This window comes from Centruroides vittatus, unplaced genomic scaffold (assembly GCF_030686945.1).
Source record: "Centruroides vittatus isolate TY-2023 unplaced genomic scaffold, ASM3068694v2 contig_696, whole genome shotgun sequence".
Lineage (NCBI taxonomy): Eukaryota > Metazoa > Arthropoda > Arachnida > Scorpiones > Buthidae > Centruroides > Centruroides vittatus.
In genome coordinates, this window is record NW_027122440.1 from 146,558 (window position 1) to 170,878 (window position 24,321).

Genomic DNA, 24,321 nt, shown 5'->3' on the forward strand with positions numbered 1-24,321 from the left:
AAGGGTTAATGTTACCCTTGGTGCCAGGATGGCGGCTCGTCTCTGATTCCAGCAAGGAAACAGCGGGGACGAACGTTCTAACCTAACCTAACCTATTCTAATAAATTACCATAATTATTAGCAACCAAATTATTAGAATAGGTTAGGTTATGTTAGAACGTGCGTCCCTACTGTTTCCTTGCTGGAATCAGATACGAGCCGCCATCTTGGCACCAAAGGTAGCATTAATCCATTTAAGTGTTATTCTAGCGATTCCGATTGATTGTTTGAACTCAAAATTAATTTCTGTTTTTATATTTGTTTGGAGTCGTGTTATACGAGTAAAGAATGCAACGTTGGCAATGAAAAAAAAATGAAAGAAAGATTTAAGTTATTTAACACACGCAATTTGTAATGTTAAAGTGGAATTCAAGACCGCTAGAAAGCATTTCCTTTAATTAATAATTACATAAGCGGTATTTGGTATTTAATTATAGTCTACGCTTTCAATAGGAATTGGAAGTAGTAAAGTAAGAACTTTCGTATGCCAAGAAATTAACTTCGAAACATATTAAAAAATCAATCAGGTAAACCGGTCGTGATCGACAAAGAAAATAAATTTCAGTGGATGAGGAAATTCTGTCTTTTCCTCGACGTAGTGTCGAATCGACTTCGTCGTCGAATTTTGTAGGTAAGACTTTACTTATGCCTATTTTTATTCTCGTAAAATTAGTAAGGATGCAAATAATTATAAGTACAGCTTTTACAATGATCGTATCATTGCATATAAATGCGTAATAATTGTTTCAAGAGTCTATATCTGTTTCTATTTATTCTAAGCACCAATTTACCAGGCTTATTATAATTGCAAATATTTTTTCCGAATGTAGTCTTTAGCATTTTTAAAAGTAATCAGTTTAAAAAATTCATTTCCAGTTGTTTAGCACTTTTGTTTTGCTATATTTTACTCTAAATAAATAATAGGAAAGTAAAAAGGGTAATCAGGTATAGAATAATCTAGTCTCACAATAAGGTACTGCAAATTTTAAATCACGTTTTAATTTTTAAAACTTAAGCGATTTCCAGTTTAGACCAAAGTTTCTATTTAATTTATTAGGGCCTAAAGCAAATAATCTTTCCACATCCGGCCTCCATTTACATCTATCTAACTCCGTTCTCGAGACTATTGAAAGACAGACCGAGAAAAGAACGTAAGAATTTATAGATTTGCAGTACAAAAAGAAAACGTGAAACACGGATAAATTTTACCGTTATTTTAATGAACAATTTGTCTTATTTGTTTCTATATTAAAGGATAAAATATATCTTCGTAATTCAACAAAAATATCATTTTTAGATATTACGTGATAATAATTGCAAATGTATGAGAAATTAAGCTGCTGAAGTAACCATAAGCTCATTCTTGCAATAAGAATTACGCTTACCCATTAGAAAAAAAAATCGTGTAATGGGTGCCAAAAATGTAATTTTAATTTAGCAATTTTTCAATCTATACTTATTTCATTCAAAAAATTTTAGAACCAGGTTTTTGCGAAATTCTCGATATTTTGTGCATCACTAAAGGTTAGGGTTTGGTTACATTATCGATTACCTTCGCTTGTCTACTATTTAAAAAATATGCCAGGCAGTGTTGGGCATTTTTTAGCCGATTAATAAATCGAGACTAAAGACTACTCATTGCGTATATTAATGTCTAATTAGTTAGTCATTAGTCTTGGATATTCAGATTGATGATTGATTATAGTCATAATGTAGAGTAAGAATTGATTTATTCATTAGTGATGAATGATGTATACAATGACTAACTGTCTTATTTCTTATCGATGAATAATCTATTGTACAATTCCGTTTCCCGCGTATTTCGCTCACCAATAAACGTTTAAAATAATTCATTTGTCAATGTACAGATGTTTATTTTCGTCATAAAAAGTAACTTATTATAAAAATAAGTTGTTATACAAACGTATTAGCAGCCCAGATTTCACGAAATAGCCTTAAAATATGTAATTTAAAATCTACGGAGTATTTGTAACTAGGGATTGCAATCCAGCAGTGTTTTGAATCCAGATGGATTTTTGCTGAATTGAAATCATTCCAGCTGGATCCAGCGCGGATCCAGCGTAGATGTATTTTTGGTGCAATAAAGTGTTATCTGTCTATCTATCTATCCTGCAATTTATGTTTTTTTTAATGAAATAAAACATTTTTTAAAAATACTTAAAAAGCTTTTATTATTTAGACTGGTATAAATCAGTAAAACTTCTTACACATTTAGGTAGTAAACTTAACTTTGATTCGGTTTAACATTTGAGATAGTTAGATTATAATTATAATGTAATCTTTAAGTTAAATAATAGCAAAGGTAATTCTACTGATTAATTTATATTAATATATTATAATAATGTAAGGACGGATAATCAGTGGCTAAGTGGCTATCAGTCTTACCAGTTTTCATATATAGGCTCTACATATTAGTCTGTAGTTATTTATAGGTATATAAAGCTATGTACTGGAAGTAGAATAAGTTAAATAAACTACACCTTTATCAATCCAGCAAAATTTAATAAAAATAATAACGTTTTCAATCGTTTTTAACGATCTTCCTCGGTTACAAAAAAAATAGAACATTAAATATAGAAAAATATATACAGGGTGTTTTTTTTAAACTGACGGTACTCAGAGACATCTGTAGAGCAATCTAACAGCCGGACTGTCGCCAAATTTGGGAGAGTGACTAAAGATGACATGGAAAAGAGATTCCGCGAAGAAAAAAGTAGTACCTAAATTCGCCGGTAGAGGAGGATTTGGCGCTGTTGTAGCGAAAAAGCTACCAGCACTTCACTGAAGAAAGGGTCATCAGTCGCTTTTTCCACTTGCATGGCCGCCTCGCTCTCCGGATCTAACCCCATGTTACTTTTTCCTGTGGGGTTACTTAAAGTCCAAGGTCTATCTTGGTAGTGTCCCAAACTTGATGACTTTGAAGGACAACATTTCTCGAACTGTGATGAACATTTCTGCGGACATGTTACGTTCGGCCATAGAGAACACGGTGTTCAGAATGCAATGAGTTGTCCAGCAGGACGGTGATCACATTGAAGAAGGGAGAAGGTTATTTGCTGATTAATTAAACTTTCGTTATTACACTGAAACCTCTGTCTGATTATTCATTCGTGTGTTTGTTAATTGCAGCTAGATTTTATGCAGATTCTTAGCTGTTTCGCTACAACATCGCCAAATCCACCCCTACCGGAAAATTTGAGTACTACTTTTTTCTTCGCGGAATCTTTTTTCCATGTCGTCCTTAGTCACTCTTCCAAATTTGGCGACAGTCCGGCTGTTAGATTGTTCTACAGATGTCTCTGAGTACCGTCAGTTTAAAAAAAAACACCCTGTATATAAGATCCAACGAAACCAGCATTGTCCGTTAATAACATTAATTAATATAAAAGGATCTCCACATGGTAGACAATGAGTCCGCATCTCTATGGTTTATACAACCAGTTGTCATGTGCGCCTTGCAGATTTCCAATCTCTCGAGATGTTTGACCGTTTGCCTATTCGTCGTCGTTTTTATAATTGCCGCTCGATCCCATTGAATGTTAACATCCTTCTCTCTTGCGTATGATGACAGCGCAGTGTTGTCGAGGTTCTTACTGATTGTATATTTGTGCTCTAGAGCCTTTGTTTTAAACTGCGCATCGTTGCACCCACATAAACGAGCTTGGAATTGAAACGTTGGTTGTGTAAAGGCACCGAATATATACCCGTTGTTGAATTCCGATCCTCTTTCTTTTTATCGTTTCTTAAAAGTTTGAAAACAGTGGGATTACGTCGGTATACAATACGAAAATTATTAGACCTGGCAGTACATCTATGTATCTTGTTTAAAAATGGAATGTAATTAAGCACTATTCTTTTTACATTTATTCCAAACACATTTTATGTTCTATAGTTAATGTTGTATTTTTTTGTAACTGAGGAAGATCGTTAAAAGCGATTGAATACGTTATTATTTTATTAAATTTTGTTGAATTGATTAAGGTATAGTTTATTTATAAGTAATTTAATTATTAGTGTTAGTAAAGTAGTGAGTAAGTAATTAGTAGCAGTCTAGTAGTTAGCAAAGCGGCAACGCGACGACGTAGACTTTTGCGCAATTATTTAGAAAGTTAATTGAGTATTTGCGGATCCGCAGCGCTGGATCCAGCAGGCCGAAGAATGCGCTGGATCCAGCTGGATTGCTGGATGAGGGATCCAGCAATTGCAATCCCTATTTGTAACACGTTTTATTGGACTTCGTTCTCTGTAGCAACTGCGTGAGAATTTTCTTTCCACTTTTCATTTAAATACGTACGTATTTATCCTAATGTGCTAGAATGGCGGTGAGTCATTTATCTTTTGAAAAACCTCCATAATTTTATTGTGGTAACGGGTCTGGCTTGACGACGCCCAAAGAGTACACGTATATGATTAGATTGCATCTGGACTTTGGTTTTCTAAGATTTAGCAGACGAGCTTTGTCGTGCTGCAAAATACCGGCTTGTCTTTGGAAAAGTTTACGTTTTGATTCACGTAGATGTGGCTGAAGGATTAGAATATAAACTTAAGAGTCCACGGCATCATCGCAGAAATGCAAGTTTCCAACTCCCTCTGCGCTCGTGCATCCCAAACCATTAGAGAGTGCGGGTCTCTGCTGGTCTTGAATAACATTCTGAATTATTAGTTTATCTTTATTACGAATGACTTTGTTGCCTTTATTCCCACAGTTTATGTGAAATATTGATTCGCGTATTCTTCTAATCAACCTTCTCCACTTTAGATGAGTTCTGGTCCAAGCTAAACGTCTGCAGTTGCACGATTCATTTCTGAAAAGTTTTCGCTTGGATTTGTACGGTTTGTATTTGCATTGTCGGGCATATCTCTACGCTACGCATTCACGTAATGGGATATTAGACTAATCCCTTTCCATTTTGTCAAATCTTCTACGGAAACTTGTCTGTTTTGGGAAATATAGCATAGAAAAGTCCGTAGTTATTTGCATCGTAGTTGACTTTTTAAAGCTTTTCCTGGACGAGTGTTTTCCCCGTTTCCGGAAATCATTTTATGATTCCCTGTTTTACTGACTGAAATATATGCACATTCCGCGCGATACTGTACTGAGAGACTCCTTTTTACTTCTGGATAGTATTTTGGCTGATTGATTGCTGTAGTGCCTTACCTCTCGCCATTTTTCACAAACATTAATATGAACCGCTAAAGGTAACTTGCCTTTTATATGTTATTCACGTGACATAAAGTAAACTGTTACAAATTCCGAAAAAATTCTCTAAAAACCCCTTTTCAACGAACTTCATTGTAACCTCTTGCCAAGCAGTTCAAAATCCGCGTAACTATTGTATTCCAAACTAATGAAATCCAAGGTACTGAATTATTGGAATAAACTTGTTTATTTACAAAAAAATTGTTTATATCACTTGTTTTAAAATATACGAAAGAGTTATTATTTTTATATAAATTTCTAAAAATTAAGAAATGGTGAATGACGTTCATTGCAAGAGGAATTGTATTATTATTTATAAGTAAGCTTTACCCAATTTCAATTTATTTCAATTTATATAGAAATCTGGGTTTTGTTTATAACTAAGTTACAAGCATATATACAAGAGTAATTTCTATATTGTAGTATAATTAAGCTTTATTTATATAATAAAAAGCGTAGCGTAGAAAAAAAAGGAAATATATAAGGCAATTCGAAAGTTTCCATACATAGAAAACTAGACTTACCGTCACACGTGGAACGTCCTGCAGAGTACACAGATTTAAGCCCATGCGAATTGTCAGAGATGATAATGTGTCCTATGAAGACAGAATACATAAATAATAAAAAAGTCAGTTAATTTTCACTTGTAAAGATTACTTCAAGGAAAGCATTCGAATCTGTGTGTGCTCACGCTATTTCTTTTAAAATTAGTTAATCAAGAGCGAGAAGAACAATTAGCTATGTATTAAGAAGATACTGACAATCATACATCGTTTTCTAAATAAAAACACTTTGAAATTAACATGTATATTATTTTAACATGATCAATATTACGTACGGTACTTAATTAAGACTGTGTATTCTTACATATTGTTAACGAGATATGTAATAAGTGAATAAGTACATTTTTACGTATTAATGCAATGATTTAATGTTTCATATTGTATTCATAATGTATCATTGTATTAATATACCACCTGCTATATTAATACAATGATAAAATTTAAATCTGTATATATGTCAATATATTTATATTCACGTGTACATATATACAGTCTCTTATAAAATTTCGTATATTTATTATTTTAAAATAAATTTCTAGTTTATATTTTAAAAGAAATTTGTGCATGGAAGGAAATATTCTGTAATTATTGAAAGGTAGTGAAATTCGCATTTTTCCAAAAATATCTTAAGTTGAGAAATAAAACAATTGTGAGTGTTTCAAGGGCAGTGATTTACTTTTACATTTCTCCAAGTTTATTCATTCAACTAAATATTTGATAGGTTCACAGAAGAAGAATGTCTGTATCGAAATTTTATAAAAATCGTGAGATATTTGTAACAGGAGCAACTGGATCATTGGGAAAGGCAAGCATTTCTGCATCATATTGTTACTCAGATATTTTAATAATAAGTTATTTATACCTAATTTTACCAACATTTGAAGGTGCTTTTAGAGAAATTGCTAAGATCTTGCAATGCTCGAAAGATTTACGTTTTAATTAGATGCAAGAAAGGAATGCCAGTGGAAGAAAGGAAAAAGGAATTGTTTCGTTCTAAAGTAAGTTAAAATAATAATATATTTCATTAAAGAAATACTAGAAATAAATAGGTTAAGATATTTTACTTATATTATCGTAAAATAATTATTGGGTATTCAAACTTCAGACCTACGAGTAAATTGAAAAGTTGCTCCAAAATTCGAACCGTAGTCAATAGTTTCGCAATCAAATGATACTGTTTAAAAGATGGTGCCCAACGTGGTGAAATCTGGTACGAACACACGTTAATACGGCCTACGAACATATTTGACACATCATTTAGAAATAATAGGCCTGAATTTAGTGTTTATCGAATATATATACTCTCATAACAAATGCCTTCACACACAACTTTATATATTATGATTAATAATATAAAAGTTATTTTTAAATAAAATGTTATAATAGTCAGAAAAATTACGCAATTCGTAATTTGATTTTTTTATTTTGGGGCGTCTTGAGTATAAAAACGTCGAGAAATGCAAAATTTCGGCGGTCAAAATTTATTCTTATTAACACATTTTTCCTGTTATATTCTATAACAGCCAGGAAAATAAAATACAAACATTTTTTCCCGTGCTTTATCGTCATTCAAATTAAAATATACGACTATATTATAACACAAAATTATTCAATGTTTGTTTTATAATGAATTCACAATATGGCCGGGTGGCTGAGTGGTCAAGGTGACAGCCTAGCGCTCTGGGCACTCAGGAACGGATCCGTACGAGGTCGAAACATCCTCAGGAATTTTTCGGGGTTGGTCGTTGTCCAACCGGATATGTCGGCCCCCGTCCCTCACCATACGGCCGCTCCATTGTGGGTCTGACCAAATTCATAATGGGCTTGCAAGAGTTGCTGTCTTAGTGCCCACAGGGTGGAAAAAGTTTTAAAAAAATGAATTTACAATTAATGTTGATTATTGAATATTTGTCATAAATTTCAGATATACATATTTAATAATCTAATTTATAATTCATATGGTTGTATAATACAATACATCGCATTGTACTGTACTTCGATATTTGACTTAAATTTCTATTGAGCTCTACACAGGTTTAATGAGTGTTTACTCGAAACTTATAATAACTTGTATTGTCTGCATTGCGGACGTTCGTCAATGCTTACTTTTGGGTGATTAGTTTACTTTCTTTGCTTCTAAAATACCTGCAATTGTAAGCAGCACCATTACTACACAATTTAAATATAATTTCAATTTCGAGAAGGTCATAGTATTGTAGACGAAAGAAAGAACACCAGTGACCTTTCTTCATTTATCCTGTGTAATAGTTAATCAGTCATGGCTGAGGAATAAGAATTCGGGAAAATTGCTGATAGATTGTACGGTACAGTACATGCGTTAGAACATAGGAACAAAAAACGTTTCTACAATTTCTATTGTTTTAATCATTATTAAATATATTGTTTTTGTTTAGATTCGTTCCTTTGGCTGTTCGAGAACAAAAAAAATTGACGTCAGAAACAATTGTAGGGAAAATAATCATTTCAATCTATTTGGCTATATTATGAACATTAACTAATTTGAATGATGTTTTTAATATCGTAAAAAAATTTTTAAGGGAACATTTTTTAAAAATGTCATTAAATTTAGTTTATATCCACGGAAAGAATTATTATTAATTATATTTCATGTGGAGTACATGCAAACTATTCATAAACTATATAATAAAATCCGATCGTCATCATTTTCACACTTTCCATTGCCAAAGAATTTTAGCATAACGTCAAACTAATTTAAAAATGAACAAAATTGTGTCAATGCTAATGTATTTAATCTTACAATACCTGTCACAAATGCAATACATCACTTACATTATATCATAAAAATTGATATTGACATTTTCGTAACATTTTATACTTGTAAAAGATTTTCGAAAGTGTCTTACTGAGAAATCCGGAGATTTGCAATAAAGTCGAATGCATCGAAGGGAACCTCACTAAAGAGAATTTAGGAATTTCCTCTTCAAAAATGGGTTTGATTACGAAGAATGTTTCGGTGGTGTTTCACTTGGCCGCTTCGGTTAAATTCGATGAACCTTTACGGTATGTTTTGCATTAATTAAACACATTAATCTGCGAGGTTCGTATTTATTTTTGACTTATTTCGCAGAGATTCGTTCGTCAACAACGTGGAATCGACAAAAAATCTAGCCGAAGTTTGTCGCCGAATGAAAAATTTATCGGTAAATATTTTGATTACAAATAATTTTTTAATGCACAAGATTAAGTACAGAAAAGTTTCTTATTTAAAAAAGCTTTATTTGTTTTTATTTCAAACTTAAATCAGCACAAACACTATGTATAATTTACGTTAAGGCTTCCTGTATTGCCGAAATCAGAATAATTAATTAATTAATAATTGTAGAATGAACTTTTCACTCTTTTCTGTAAATTGATAATCCATTGAATCAATTTACAATAAAAAACAGAAAGTGAAAACATTAGGAAATTTCTTATTCTTTTAAATTATTTAAATATAAAATGGAACTTTCTTTAAATACGAAACCCTTGTACACTGTATGGTAACTGCGAAACTTTTGTACAAATAGTGTTTGTAAATACTAAAACTAAAAACACATTATAAAATGGCTTGTAGTGTTTTATCAGCTGTATTTCTTTATAAGTATCGAATACAACATACGTTGTATATCTTAATTTCAGGTATTCGTGCACACATCTACGGCTTATTCTTTCTGCAATAGAGAGGAAGTGGATGAAAAAATTTATACAATGTCCAGAACTTGTGAAGAATTTAAAAATATAGCAAAGTATTATAGTATGACATTTTAAATGCGTTTTTTAACATTGGCATGTTATTCATATTTTTTCAATTGTAGTCTAGAAAATATTGATTCCGCAAACATAACAGACGAAAATGTTTTCGAAGGTCGACCCAACACCTATACTTTAACAAAGGCCATAGCAGAAAATTACTTGAATAACTTCTGTAGAGATTTGCCTGTAGTTATCGTAAGACCTTCTATAGTAGGTTGCAGTTGGAAGGAACCCATTCCCGTAAGTAGATTTTATTATGTATTAAAATAAATTAGCCCTTAATGTAAAATCGTTGTAAATTTCTTTATTGTAGGGATGGAACAATAGCCATAGCGGTGCAGATCATTTAATTGCTGCCGTAAGTACATTTAAATACTTTTGGAGATGAAGAAGGGATTAAAAATTGCGTACTTTCAGGGATTAAAAGGAATACTCAGAAGTATATTAATGAACGAAGACAAAATAAGTGATATCATTCCTGCAGACACAGTGATTAATTTGATGTTGGCTGCCGCTTGGAAAAAGGCAACGTCTCTTCATCGAAAGTAAATTTTTTTTTTTTGAAAATTCTAAAGAAAATGTCAATTAGAAAAAAATTTTAAATTCTAACGAGCAATTATTTACTGTGACACGACACAATGCCGGGCTGAAATTTTTAATCATATTTTTAATTTATTTAAAGTATAGCGTCTACACCTCAAATTAGTAGTGGGTTGCCTTTGTTTATCACCGTTTTCCTGTTAATAGAGTCATATATCTAACTCATTCGGAGGAAAACATTCGAATTAAACTAAAGTAACTTCCGGTTCGCATTAGAAGTTCATATGTCATTAATCCGGTCTTCCTGACCCTAAAATCGCCAATTCTTGTCTGAACTTTCATCTTTCTAATACCATTCATTAGTTTAAGGAAGGACAGACAAACATACAGCTGTAGAAATTTATAGGTCTACGAGTTTTAAATTGCAACCTAATCAATATATTTACGGATATTATTTTTTATTTAAAAAAATGTATTAAGCAAAAATTCAATACTGGTTCAATAGTCTTATAAATCTCAATCATCTCTGTATATTAGCGAAAGAGTTATGCTTTTGTCCTTAATACGTTCACTTTATACGAATTTTTAGAAATTAGCAGACAAAATGTGTCTTAAGTATTAAATTATCCCATAAAACAGTAAAATTCGGAAAGATTCTGAAGTAAATTTATAGATAAATTTAAGATATGTTAATTATTTATACCCTAAGTCAAGAATATTTTTAAACCGTTATCGGTAATTTCGTGCAGAAATCATATGTAACTTGTTGACACATTTTAGAAATTCTGTATGCCATTTTCTTCGCAGAGAAGATGAAATCCCAGTTTACAATTGCACTTCAGGATGTATAAATCCTCTTACAAATCGGAAGTTTCTCCAACGTTTGTATTTCCATTCTTGGAATTCTCCATCGGCGAACACATTTTTATATCCAACAAAAGTAGCCAAGAAGAATTATTATTGGAATCGTGTATGCACTGTGATGCAGCATCAATTTCCCGCAATGTTAACAGATTTATTTCAAGTTGCTGTTGGCAGAAAACCAAAGTATATTGTTTTGAATTTGCTTAAGTATTATATATTAAATAAAGCATATATGTATAAATATTAATTAATTTATTTGTTTTTCGTTATTAAGGATGGTGAATGTCTACGAAAAGTTTCACAAGACGGTGAATGTATTAGAATATTTTTGCAATAGAGAATGGAAGTTTTATTCTAATAATATGGAAAAATTGATAGAAACGATGTCAAGCGAAGATAAACAGGTAGGATTATTTTACATGTACTGTACGTAGCACCTTATTAGTACCTATCTACCCACCTACGTAGATATTTACATTCGAATCTGCATTGTCGGCAAGACTGTCCCAATGCCGGTAATCTACCGTCGAGCAAACATCGATTTGTAATTGTGATGTAACTCTGGCCCAACGATTTTAATGAACATTGGTTCGATGTCTGATAATAGTAATAAATCCAGACACGAATGCCAACATACTGTGTGTCAATGAATTTTTATGAAAATATCAAGAAAGCCGTCATGATCGATAATTTTCGACAACCCTGGTCTTATCGATTTTGGATCATAACGAACTCCTTGTCATAGAATAGTCCTAGCACCTTCTGTAGTAATGGAAGTCAAATACAGAAGGTTTTATTGTCTTAGAAACCAAAGCTTATAAATTAAACAAGCATTTGGTTTCATTTCTTGCGCTTTCCCACAACACAGCAGCAGCACAGCTAGAATGAGGCTTTTCCGCAACGTTTAACGTGTAGCTAACAACCTGAAGTTTATTCCCTTCTAGAGCTGAAACCATTTGTCTGAAGGGGTTCATAAGACAATTTTGGATCATAAAAAGATCTACGATTATATTAAGTTTCTTTCAGTTTTATGTACTGTACGGTATAATTTACTTGCTCGGATGATATATTTAACAGGAGAAAAGTACGGAGATCAGTCCAAAAATGATTTCACACTTTGGGACCTGGAAACTTCAAAAACTGCAAAAAGAAATTAGGAGTTTTTCTCAATGGGAAGGACAGGATTATGCTCGCCTAATTTAAAACTTAATAACTCCTGCCTCTTTTGTCGAATTTCTAAAGTTTTGCAGGGAAGTTTTTGTATTAGGAAGATTGATGCTGTCAAAATTTCATCGTTAGAGGTCTACCGGTTGAGAGATAGAGGGGAGACACGTGTCATATCTCCAGTGTTGTTAGACTTAATAGAGCTTTCGCTCGTTACTAGTATTTAAAACGTTTTTTGTAAAACTCGTTTTACCGTCAAAACTAAGCTATTTTCCATTGTATAATAATTAATTATATGAAAGTTTTTAATAAAATATGATAACAGATACCGCCACACCTAGTTTTAAATATTGCCAAAAAATTTGAATAGATTGTGCAAGCTTATATATACTGTATATAAAACTTACCATGTTTTCTAAAGAGTCTGTACGTGTAAGATTGACTGACTTAACTAACAATTGTAAGTATTTGGGAGCACTAAAACATTCTGATCAGAGTAGAACATACATAAAATTTAGCTTGATAAGATTTATTTCTCTCAGGATGCATCACACTTTAAGTGTTTTTCAGTGAATACCGGAAATTACAGATAGTTGGATGTTGCAAAATGTACAAAATATCGAAATTTTATTTCAGAATTTCGACTTTGACATCTCGAAACTCAATTGGGACGATTACTTGGACGAGTACGTTCTCGGCATCAGGAGATTTGTGTTAAAGGAAGATGACTCGACCATCCCTCGAAGTAGAAAACAGTTGTTAATGTAAGCATCTATCTACATTCTTCTAACTCAAAATAAAATAATTTTTAACATAATGTTATATTTTACAGGAAATATTATTCCATTTTACTTGCCCAAACTGGATTGTTTTTGGGATTTCTTTACAGTTTTACCTTCTTATCATTGTAATAATTAATGAAATGTTTTAATTTTCTAGAGGATAATATATTGAATTATATTGTAATGATATTACTTTCTTACGATGCAAATTATACAGATGTTACTCCCGATGTTAATAAATTGACTGCTGTTTTCGAATGTAAAAAACTACAAAGAATATCTAAATAATAAAAATTGATATTTTTCGTATAAATTTTGAACTTTTTATTTCATGGATGATTTTCAAAACTCAGACGAATTATCCTTTACAAGTGTTCTTTATTCCTTATTTTTTGTATAGAAGTAGAGGTGTCAGAAGACTCAACGACATTCACGAGATTATTATTACACATTTCTCTAACTTGCAGTGAATGTTGGCTTTGCTAGTTAAGACGGATTATTTTCCTAAAAATTGAATAAGCAACATACCAAGAAAACAGAATTTTAACGGCTAAGAATTGTAAAGTTTTTAGTCTGAGCTGTAAGCAAAGACAATTCGAAAGTCATCGATCCCCGAAGCGATAAATCAACTAAATCTCGCCCAATTTTTACCAAATTTGGCCTGTGAGTAAAACAAGACGAGGGGAATCGCTGATTATATTTTCACGAATATCCATTGAACATTTAACTATTTATCGGAAATAAACCACTAAAAAAAGCAACTAAAGTGTAAACTTACGCCATAAGATGGCGACACAGTGCCGAGCTGGCCTGCTAGGTGTACGTACTGTAATATGATTCGTTGATGATCTTACGTAAGAGTTTATCACACCGAGTTTGGTGTGATAATCACTTACGTAGAATAACCTTTGTTAATTTAAATCAAATACAGTACAAGGTCTTCTTGTGATCGTTTATTTCATTTTTAAATCGATGAGCTCAAAATTACGTTTTTCGGACGAATTGAACGCTTACTGCACTATTTAGTAACAAACGAATATTTTATTTATTTCTGCAATCTGACTCGGCTTTACGAGGCTTCTAGTGACTAAAAACCACAATACATAATCGTAATTACATGTGTCTAGTGCTAAGCAAGTTCCTATTGAATATAACGACGTGTTAATGGGTGAATATAGAAACGATTTTAAACCCTATTGAATGAAATGAAATGACATTGCTAATTATGGCATTTCTAACTTACTGTGGTGGCATTCTTCACTTCTTGCGCAAACACGGGAATCGTTTGCAAATAACAAAATATGATTTGAGATTACTTTTAACTATTGATAATTTCGAAGCAAATATAAACAGTTAATAAGGTGCGGTAATAATAAATAATTATCGATCTTTAGGTGTCAATTTTGCAGTTGTATTTTGTTTGTGAAACTGTGTACAATAACAGTCAGTTATAAACAAGTAGGGATTGTTCGAATTGCTGCCATAAGGATATCTTTGTTGTGTAGTATTTGCAATTACAAATAAATTAAACTAATAAATTCAAAACTTTTACACAGTTATTTACTTACTGATTATTACAGAAGTCACACCCATAATAAGAAGTGGTGTTAAAATCTGAGAAACGTCAGACATTTTACTTCCAAAAAAAGCATGTAATCCTTCCATTTTCTATTTCACTGAAGTCAGAAATGACGATTCGCCCTTTATTATACAATTTAACATAATGTAAAAACTGCCGATTTTAGATAAATTTGGGTATTTTTAAGGCAATAGAAATGTAAAATGTTTGGAAATGATACAAATGGATACGTAGAATAATTTTTAATGATTTTCAGGGAAAAGTACTTTTCCCTGAAAATCTTACTTTTTATTATAAGTTGAATCATTAATTCAGTTATTTCTCAGATGTTTAAATAATTAAATTTTAATATTGTTCATTTTACGTAATAACAGTTATTGCTTTTGAAATAATACATCCATAATAAAAGTATTTTATCGTGGAACTTTCCTATTCGTCAATTTTTACGTAAGTAGGAAGTTTGGAATCATACTAACCAATTAAATTTAAGTGTTTTGCTACGTTTTGTGTATATATACTGCATGAAAAATGTTTACATTATGAGAATTCGTCACTTCTCTGCCGTATTCAATCGGTAAGTATATAATTTCTCACGCACGATATATCTTTTAAACCTTTCCATAAAAATATTTCATTACTTCTTTTATAATTTCTTATCTGTAGTGATAATGTTTGGTAACCTAAACGTTACTTTTTTACTTCTTTTAGTGCTACAACAAGGTTGTCTTTCCTCTTTCTTCTTCTTCTCACGCCTTTTCTCGTCTGCACTAGTAGCTTCCTCTTCCTCATTTTCTCCTGCGCTTTGCTGGCTTCAGAGGAATTAGGCTCACAGTTTTCTATCTTTCTGGTTCCAGAGAGGAGATAATATGGTCAAATGATCAAAAATCTTCTCTATAAGTGCCACTACTAATCACTGTCAGAATGAAAGCAAACTATTAGCAATTAAGTCGTTAGCTCTGACATGACCAAATATGAATCGTTTTAAACTCATTGTTCCCTATTAGGAGCGTTCACATTCTTGTTGAATTTTTGTAAGTGAACTTCAGATACTAGCTAGCACATTTAACCAGATTTCTATAAAGTAGACCTAACTTTAAAATTGGGCTTGCACTGAGGAAATACGGCATAGTAAAATATCAGCGATCTGCCAAGGAGGATTGCATCCCGAGAAAAATTCCGCACGTCATACGTGCGGAATATGAGTATGCGAATATTAAAGAAAAACTCAATTAACTTCATACAAATTAACTTGGATAGAGGTTCTAGTGCTACGGCCCACCTGGTAAAATATATCACAGAAAACAGTACAGATATAGCAATAATTAAAGAACCATACCATACAGATCAGATCAAGGGCTTTCCCCAGCGATTCAAAGTACACACAAAAAATCAATACACAGCCATTGTTGTTTGCAACCCTGTACTACGGGCTACTTTAATAGAAGAGCTCAGCAATGAGATAATGACCACAGTTTATTTGGAAGTTAATAATTCGAAATTACTAATAAACTCCACCTATTTCCGACCAAGTGGCAATGTTAACGAGCAGATTCCAAATATAAAATACCTTTTAACAAAAGCAAACTACCCATTACTGATATGAATAGACTCAAACTGCAGATCTACAGCATGGTGGAACAGGGTTGGAAACGGCCGTGGCGGTGCACTTCTCGAATTCATACTGAACAACATCACACTACAAAACACTAAAGGCCCGCCTACTTTCTATAACCACCAGGGTTCTAGCCATATAGACCTCACACTAACCACTGGGAACATAGGCCAGCATATTGCAGACTGTTCAACACTGCTAACAGAAACACTATCAGGACATAGATATATTACATTTAGCTTTCTTATAGGAAATCAACATCAAAGAAACACAGCAATAACTAAAAAATATAATATACACAAAGCAAATTGGGATAACTTTAACTTGGATTACAATAATGAAGCACAAAGCATTAGACATAATTTACAATTAGACCTACCCATTAACGAAATAGTCGAAGAATACACGAAGAAAATCATACATTGCTGTGATAAAAATATCCTTACATACTCCAAACATAAACAATCAGTCCCCTGGTGGTCTAGCGAACTAACCCTACAGAGGAGACTATTAAATAACGCGAGGCGAAAGTACCAACGCTGTAAACAACAATCCCAACGAGAGACACTAAGACAAGCATATACCCAGCTAAGAAATAATTACCAAAAATTAATCAAACAATCCAAAGCACACTCTTGGAAAGAATTCTGTACTGATGTAGGAAATCAAAACCCATGGGGCGAAGTATATAAATTTCTAAAACACTAAAGCAATATCAACAAACAAACTGTATTATTAAAGGATAAAAATGTAAATAAATGTATGACTAGCGAGGATGGAGCAAAAACAATACTTGACTACTTTTATCCTAAGGATGAGCAAAACACAGACAATAGCAATCAGAGCTCAATTCGTCTCTGCATTAATGAACCATATCTCAAGGAAAATGACTCCCTGTTTCAGATACATGAGGTCCAAAATGTAATAAAAGCACTTCAAAATAAAAATGCACCCAGGCACGACGGGATCCTTCCAGAGATAGTAAGACATATATTCCAGATAACTCCCGATATCTTGCACAATATCTACAATAGCTGTCTAAAACAAGCTACCTTTCCAAATACCTGGAAGATGGCAATATGCAAATTAATTCCAAAGCCTGGCACCCAAATTCTCAGTGAACTCAAAAACTACAGGCCGATCAGTCTCCTACCAGTTATGGGAAAAATTTTGGAAAAATTACTAATAAACAGAATTAATTATCGCCTTCACAAAAATAACATACTTAATAGAAAACAATTTGGTTTTACCCCACAAACTAGTACTGTAGACGCCCTATCTGCATTTACCAAAATAATTAAAAATAGTCAAGATAACAAAGATTACTGTTTAGTAATATCTCTTGATATCTCTGCGGCGTTTGATCGTCCCTGGATTCCTAAGATACTTTACACATTACGTAGATATAACTGCCCAAAAAATTTATATGATCTAACAGTTAGTTACTTTAAAAACAGATGCACAACACTAATACACAACAATAACACTTATACCAGGAATGTATAAGTGCCAGGATGTTCCAGGCTTTCGGAACATCCTAATGAACACAATATTTGATATCAAACTACCAGCACATTGCGAACTGTTTTGCTTTGCTGACGACTCTCTCGTAACAGTTGTTGCTGATAACATTAAAGCACTAGAAAACAAAGCAAAATCAATCCTTCGTAAAATTGAAAACTGGGGGAAAGAGTGCAAAATTACATTTAATATGGATAAAACTAAGTTAATGCTAATACACAAAGCAGGTAAGCACAGAAAACCTACATTAAGACTACAAGGTAAATATTTAAAATATCAAAAAGATATTAAATACTTGGGTTGCACTCTCAACTGAAAACTCACTTGGAAAGAACATATAGATACAAAAATACAAAAAGCTGAGCGAATGCTGCTAATGCTACACAGAGTCGCTACCTTACGTTGGGGTTTAAATTCAAACACATTACACACTATCTATGAAGGTGTCCTCCTCCCACAACTAACATACGCCTGTCAGGTGTGGGGTCATGCGCTAAATCGCAAATATCTTTGTGAAAAATTATTAAAATTCCAACGAAAAATCTGCATTAAAATGATAAAAGGATACAGAACACTTTCAAGAGAGTCAACGTTGGTAAAATTCCTATAGACATACTCATAAAAAGTAAAATGGAATTACACAACACAATAAAAACAAACAGATTAATCATAAATACAAAACATTATGAAATAGACTCTCCAGTCGATTTTCGCGCCCTCCCTCACCCGTCATACACACATGCACAAGCAATAGTAAAATACACTTCTAACAAACGCTCTATCATATGTACTGATAGCTCCAAATCAAAAAATGGTGTGGGTGCTGGTTTCTGTCATATCAAGGATGAGAAAGTACTTCAATGTTCAACATTTAAGCTAGAAAATCACTGCACAATAACACAGGCAGAAATATTAGCCATCAATCACGCACTAAGTTACATTCTAAAATATAAATATAACGGCACACTCATATGTACAGACTCAAACATATCAATTAAAATTTTGAGCACACCTAAAATTAGCAGTAAACTATACTACAACACTTACCTACTCTTCTAAGCAAGTTACACCAAACACAACACGCAAATCTCGTGGATAAAAAGCCATTCAGGTTGTGGCGGCAATGAGATTGCCGACTTGCTTGCCACAACCGCTTATCTAAATGACACAATTAAATACAGTGACGTACCTGTAGTATTCGCTCGTTTACATCTCCAGCATTGGTCAATCAGGACATGGCAAACTCGTTGGCATGAAGATAATAAAGGACAGATTACACACAAGTTCTTCCCGAAATTAGAAACTAGACACAACTGCAAAATTATAATTCATGATTTTCAGCTAACACAAATACTTACAGAACGTGGCAAATTTAATAATTATCTAACTAGATTCAAAATTATAAATCAACCGAACTGTAACTGTTAAGAAAATGTACCCGACAATATAGAACACATAATATATAATTGTGCTCTTTTCGACCCTTGGCGGAGGCCATGTTAGCTTTTTAAATAAGATTTAATACACAAATTGAAAAATGGTAATTATGAATTAAAACACTTTTATATATTTAAAAATATAAAAATTTGGGGATACTATAGATTACCACCTATAGAATTTCGAGTGTTTGGGCATATATCTGAACTCAGGAGACCGAGACGAGTTCAATGATAACCTACTTTTACAGCGGAGACAAAAAATAAAAAAGTTATCATACTTTTTTCCAGCGATCGCGCAATGATAGGGAATCGCGTCGCTCTCTCCGCTAAATCGGCCTCGCTATCGCGATCGGGAGTGGCGTCTTTTGCCGTTAAAATTGCCTTTAGTAGACGTTTTCCCCCTTTTTTACTTTGTTCAAGAACTACCGTGAATCAATAACTAGTGACGTTTAGCACATGGTGGCCTGCTGGCGGCTCCCCTCCGGGAGATCAGTCGGGAGCACGAACAGTGGGAACGGCCGCCATGTTCGCTGCCATAAGTAACATTAACCGAAATGGCGATCGCGCGATGATCGGAAGTCGCGTCGCTCTCTCTGCTCTCGTATCGCGTGTTTAACCCTACTGGAGATGACCGTAGTCCGACGTCATGGTTTGCAGACTTTACCGCAAGATGGCAGTACTAGCAACCATGGTGCCGTCTAACATTTAAGATTAAAAAAGTATGATAACTTTTTTATTTTTCGTCTCCGGTTCAAAAATAGGGTACCGTTGAACTCGTCCCGGTCCTCTGAATTCAAATATATAATCAAAGTCCTAAAATTCCATAAATGGTAATCTATAGTACACCCAAAAATTGTAATATTGGTGAATTACTTTTTCACAATTTATTGTTTATAAAAAATGGCGGTCAAACCGGCATCTAGATTTGGTTAATATTGTGTGGTTCATTCGTTGCCATGAAAATAGCGCATCAACAAGAAATTGTTGTACTGCTGTGAATCTGCCATGGAAATAAGTCTGACACGTATATAGAAACTAACAGATGAGCCAGGCGTTCCTCGAACCAAAAGTAATGATAGAAAAGATTAAGATTATTACAGTATAGCCGATCTTACGCATTTTTAACGAGTGCAAGAATTAGTTTCCTCACTTCCAAGACTAATTAGAGAATTTTTAGATATCTGTTTACCACACCGGGATAACGCTAATTAAGACTGTTTGCAACCACTATCCGGTGCGTAATACCGCTGCTATGAATAACAAACGTTTTCGTAACCTTTTCTGAGTTCTTCTTCAGCTTTACTTAATTCCAAAAGTACTCATAAAAGGTCAACATAAAACAGTCGAAGTAGGAACAGGCTGAAATTGACAACAAATTATAAGCTCTGTTCTGGGGATGTAAGCTTGTTTGTCCCCATCTTTGATATAATTTGTTTTTTTCTGTATTTTCACTCAATTTACGTAAAAATTATTCTATTGTCCTGTTTATAATTAATAGCTTGTCTTTGTTTCCGTTTACTAAATGGAATTTCACAGTAAAATATTCGAAAACTAAATTATAAAAGCCAAACAAATTAAATAGCTTAATTTTTACAATATCCACTTAAAATGGATAAAAGCATTATTGTATATTTATTATTTATTCGTGCATATCGACGTCTTTCGAAGAAATAATCATTTATTGTAGAGTTTTTATGAGCTGAAAATTATTCTGTTGTCTTTGATGAAATTTGTTACAATTTACTAATTTTTACAGAAACGTTAAATTTTAAACGATGACATTAGTTAAAATGTATTAATTTGTACACAAACATTAAATTTAAGGCGTATTTCTTCGTGATCACGTGACCGAAAGCTATTTTTATCTTGGCGGGAATTTTCCCACAGTGATCTTTGTCATATCTAATTTGCATATTAATGATAGTACATTACTAATCTTTATTAAACAGATCTAGACATTTTATATTATTTAAATTTGACTGGATTAGTAAAATAATTATATAAAAATTTTCACTGTTTTGCAGGAAACTTCAATCCAGATGACGTAAGAGTCATCCATGGTTCGCGGGAGAATTTGCGCGATGATCTTTTTTATATCTAATTTGCATAATTATAATGGAAAATTATTAATCTTTATTAAACAGATCTAGTTATTGTGTATTAATTAAATTCATCGGATTTTATGAAAGAATTTTTAAAAACTTTTAGCTTTTATTCAAAAACTTTTCGTCATGTGATGAAATTATTCACAGGTGCATTAAAATATGAATCAGTTCGTGGCAAAATTTTGTACAGTGCAGTCTGGTGTATCTGTGTTTCTGGTTTTTTCGAAGTTCACTGCGATAATTTTTTATTACGTGGATCCATACATTTTGCGTTGTTTTTAACGATAAAAGGTGGAAATTTTACGCTGAATATAGAACTTGTTTTTCAGAATATGCTACTTTACAAAAAGAAAAGTTGAAAATAATTTATTTTTCGACAATTTGGGAGAACTGACTTTTGGATATAACATATGGATATAAATGAAAGTATGTATTATTGAGCTACTAATTTATTTGTGTTTATGTGTATTGTTGTACTGCAACTTACTTTGTTTTACTACGTTAGAGAAAGTAGGTCACACATTGGATTTCTGACATAAAACTGTCGGCTTTTTCAGAGTGAAGCGGACCTTCTCAATGAAGTGTGTTTTAGGGAAGTTATGCTTTCTTTTTCTGATGCATGCCAATTGTGAAAATTGTTTTTAAAATTAAATATCGGTCAATGACGATAACATATGTTATAAATGTGAAGATGAATATAAAAATATTTCTACATTTTTTTATTGTTTTGTTGTTTCTTAAAGATTAATTTATTTAAATTTATTATATGTCAAGTAAGTTTATTTACAAAATGCTAATATTTTAATTCGCTTTAATATTTCGGTGTAAATTTGAACAAGGAATTTTAAAATTTTAAATAAACGATATACTGAAATTTTCTTTTATTTACAATGATTACGTCACTTCTACAGAAAGTAGAACACGAGACGACCTTCACCCACATTTCAGTCTGGGGGGAAAGGCCGCCAGGCGTCGTAGTTGTAAACGTAACAACTTTTACGTCATCTATTGTTGTGGATGAAATTCGTTAACTGTCAATTACATTTTCTTGAATTTGATTCGAAGGTTGAAAAAATCGTCATGACTTAAATGCCTAAAACTTTAAAAAATTATATAAAATTGAAAATAAATTAAAAACTTTTGAAAAAATCGTATCGGATAGAAAATCAAAAAAGAATTTAATATAAATTTGAAAAAAAAATTTTTAGCAAAAAATTACCGCGAAAAAAATTCACATATAAAAAAATTATGTGACAATAAAGAACGATTTTTTCTTTACAAGACGTAACTGTTTTAAATTTTTTTTTCCTAAACGGAAACGAGAAAAATGCGTGGGAAAATTCTTAAAAATTTTCCCACGGTTTACCTCCACAACTAACTGGTAGCGCGGCGTCTGACTGTTCCACTGTTAAGAGGTTAATACAGTATCTTTATTAGGTAAGTTTAGCATATAAAGTAATTTCGACAAATCCTTTACGGCAATAAATAACTCGTGTTCATCTTTTATATTTATATCCACAGTTTGATTATTTTTATCAAAAAGAAATTCTGCTAAATTAGAATTTGTTTGACTAATTATGTTTTGAATTTATTATATCAAACAATTCAGTTTTATCACTTTTAATAGAAGTTAATGGAATCATATATGATTTATTCGGCAAGGGCTCATCTTATCGTTTCATGCTTTTTTCGATCGTCACAATATACTGATTATTATGATTAGATATATTAAACCAGTTTCTGGGAATAATGACTTCGGCAAGTCCGACGGCCCAATTTCCGTGTAAATTAATAGGCAGACTCATTTTCACCGTGAAATGTGCTTGCATATTCTCGGGAAACAGGTTCATACTTGCATTACTTATCAGCGTTACGTAAAAATCTGACTGCATCATTTTGTTACCTTTTGTAATTCTTTGATATAAAACCTTCCATCTAGAATCTAGTTATTTGTATCTTTTAATACGTAAGTCGGAGGATGAGATAGAAATCGATCGTGAATAACAAATATTTCTTTCGTTCACCCCGGCAGATATCCGCGACTAAATGTTTTACGTATTTTCGAAATTCGAACTAAATCACCAATATTAAATTTAAATTTACTTTTCCTTTTTATACCATACAGCCTGTCAAAAATCGAACCGTAATGCAAAAGACTAACTTCAGATGGAGCCATCCCGATACTTCTATGAAAACTATTATTATAACCTTTTACAATATCGTTTAATTTATCAATATATTGATATGAATTACGATAAGTAAATAATCTATATATTTTATTTCGTAAAGTTTTATTTAATCTCTCAACCACTGAAGCTTTAGTATCCAAATGAGTCAAATAATGATTAATTTTATTGAATGGATCAAGAAATCAATAATTAATCTCACAGATGTTGAAATACCAAATGATTATTTAAGAATCCTTTCTTTAGGTATGTGTATGAATCTTCCAATGCAGTCTAAGAATTTGCCAATAATTGCGGAAATAGAACATGCAATAAGGAAACTCCCGGGAAGTAAAGAAGAACAAACAAAATTAAGAACAGCCATAAGTAAGGATTTAAACAAATTTAAAGGTAAAAATAAAAATAATAGTTATATTATAGATAAAAAAGCTGTTAAAATAGCTAAAAAATGAAAAGATTAATCAAATTTTTTAACAAAAAACATATTTCTTTAGTCATGGCAGATAAATCAAAGCAATTGGTGATTATTAAAAAGGAGGAATTGTTATCCAAAAAATTAGAAATAATTTCATCGGATGACTATGAATTATTACCAAGAAACCCTATTGAGGAAATTAAAAGCAACCTTACTAAATTAATTAAAAAATATAAGAATGAAATTCCAGCTAACCAAGTCAAAAATATTTTGGACTTTAATAATGTAAGAGAACCTAAGTTAAATGTAAGAATCAAAACGCATAAGCCTGGTAACACTTGTAGACCCCTTGTGGATTTTAGAAGAACTGTTTTGTATAACTTAGAAGGTTTTTTAAAAAACTTCTTTCAGAATATGGAAAAATCAACCTATAGTATACAAAGTACAGAAGAATTAATTAACGGATTGTTAAAAGGTAACTATAAAAAATCTTTTCGTATTATGAGTTTGGATATAA

At 32.2% G+C, this 24,321-nt stretch overlaps 2 protein-coding genes across 3 annotated transcripts in view; both read left to right on the forward strand.

The window, feature by feature from the left end:
* LOC136980388 (cholesterol 7-desaturase nvd-like) overlaps positions 1-24,321 on the forward strand; it is a 71,134-nt gene that overhangs the window by 21,525 nt on the left and 25,288 nt on the right. The gene's annotated exons all lie outside the window — the stretch shown is intronic.
* Positions 601-13,260, forward strand: LOC136980386 (putative fatty acyl-CoA reductase CG5065). 2 transcript variants are annotated; one of them, XM_067276489.1, is made up of 13 exons: positions 601-670; positions 6,545-6,628; positions 6,708-6,821; positions 8,690-8,865; positions 8,933-9,005; positions 9,484-9,590; positions 9,660-9,837; positions 9,911-9,955; positions 10,015-10,142; positions 10,945-11,184; positions 11,276-11,405; positions 12,802-12,929; positions 12,998-13,260. In XM_067276489.1, exons 2-13 carry the CDS (start codon positions 6,560-6,562, stop codon positions 13,074-13,076), a joined length of 1,467 nt encoding a protein of 488 aa, XP_067132590.1. In that variant the 5' UTR covers positions 601-670; positions 6,545-6,559; the 3' UTR covers positions 13,077-13,260. The 2 variants fall into 2 exon arrangements, with proteins under 2 accessions (XP_067132590.1, XP_067132592.1); XM_067276491.1 differs by having other exon boundaries at positions 638-666.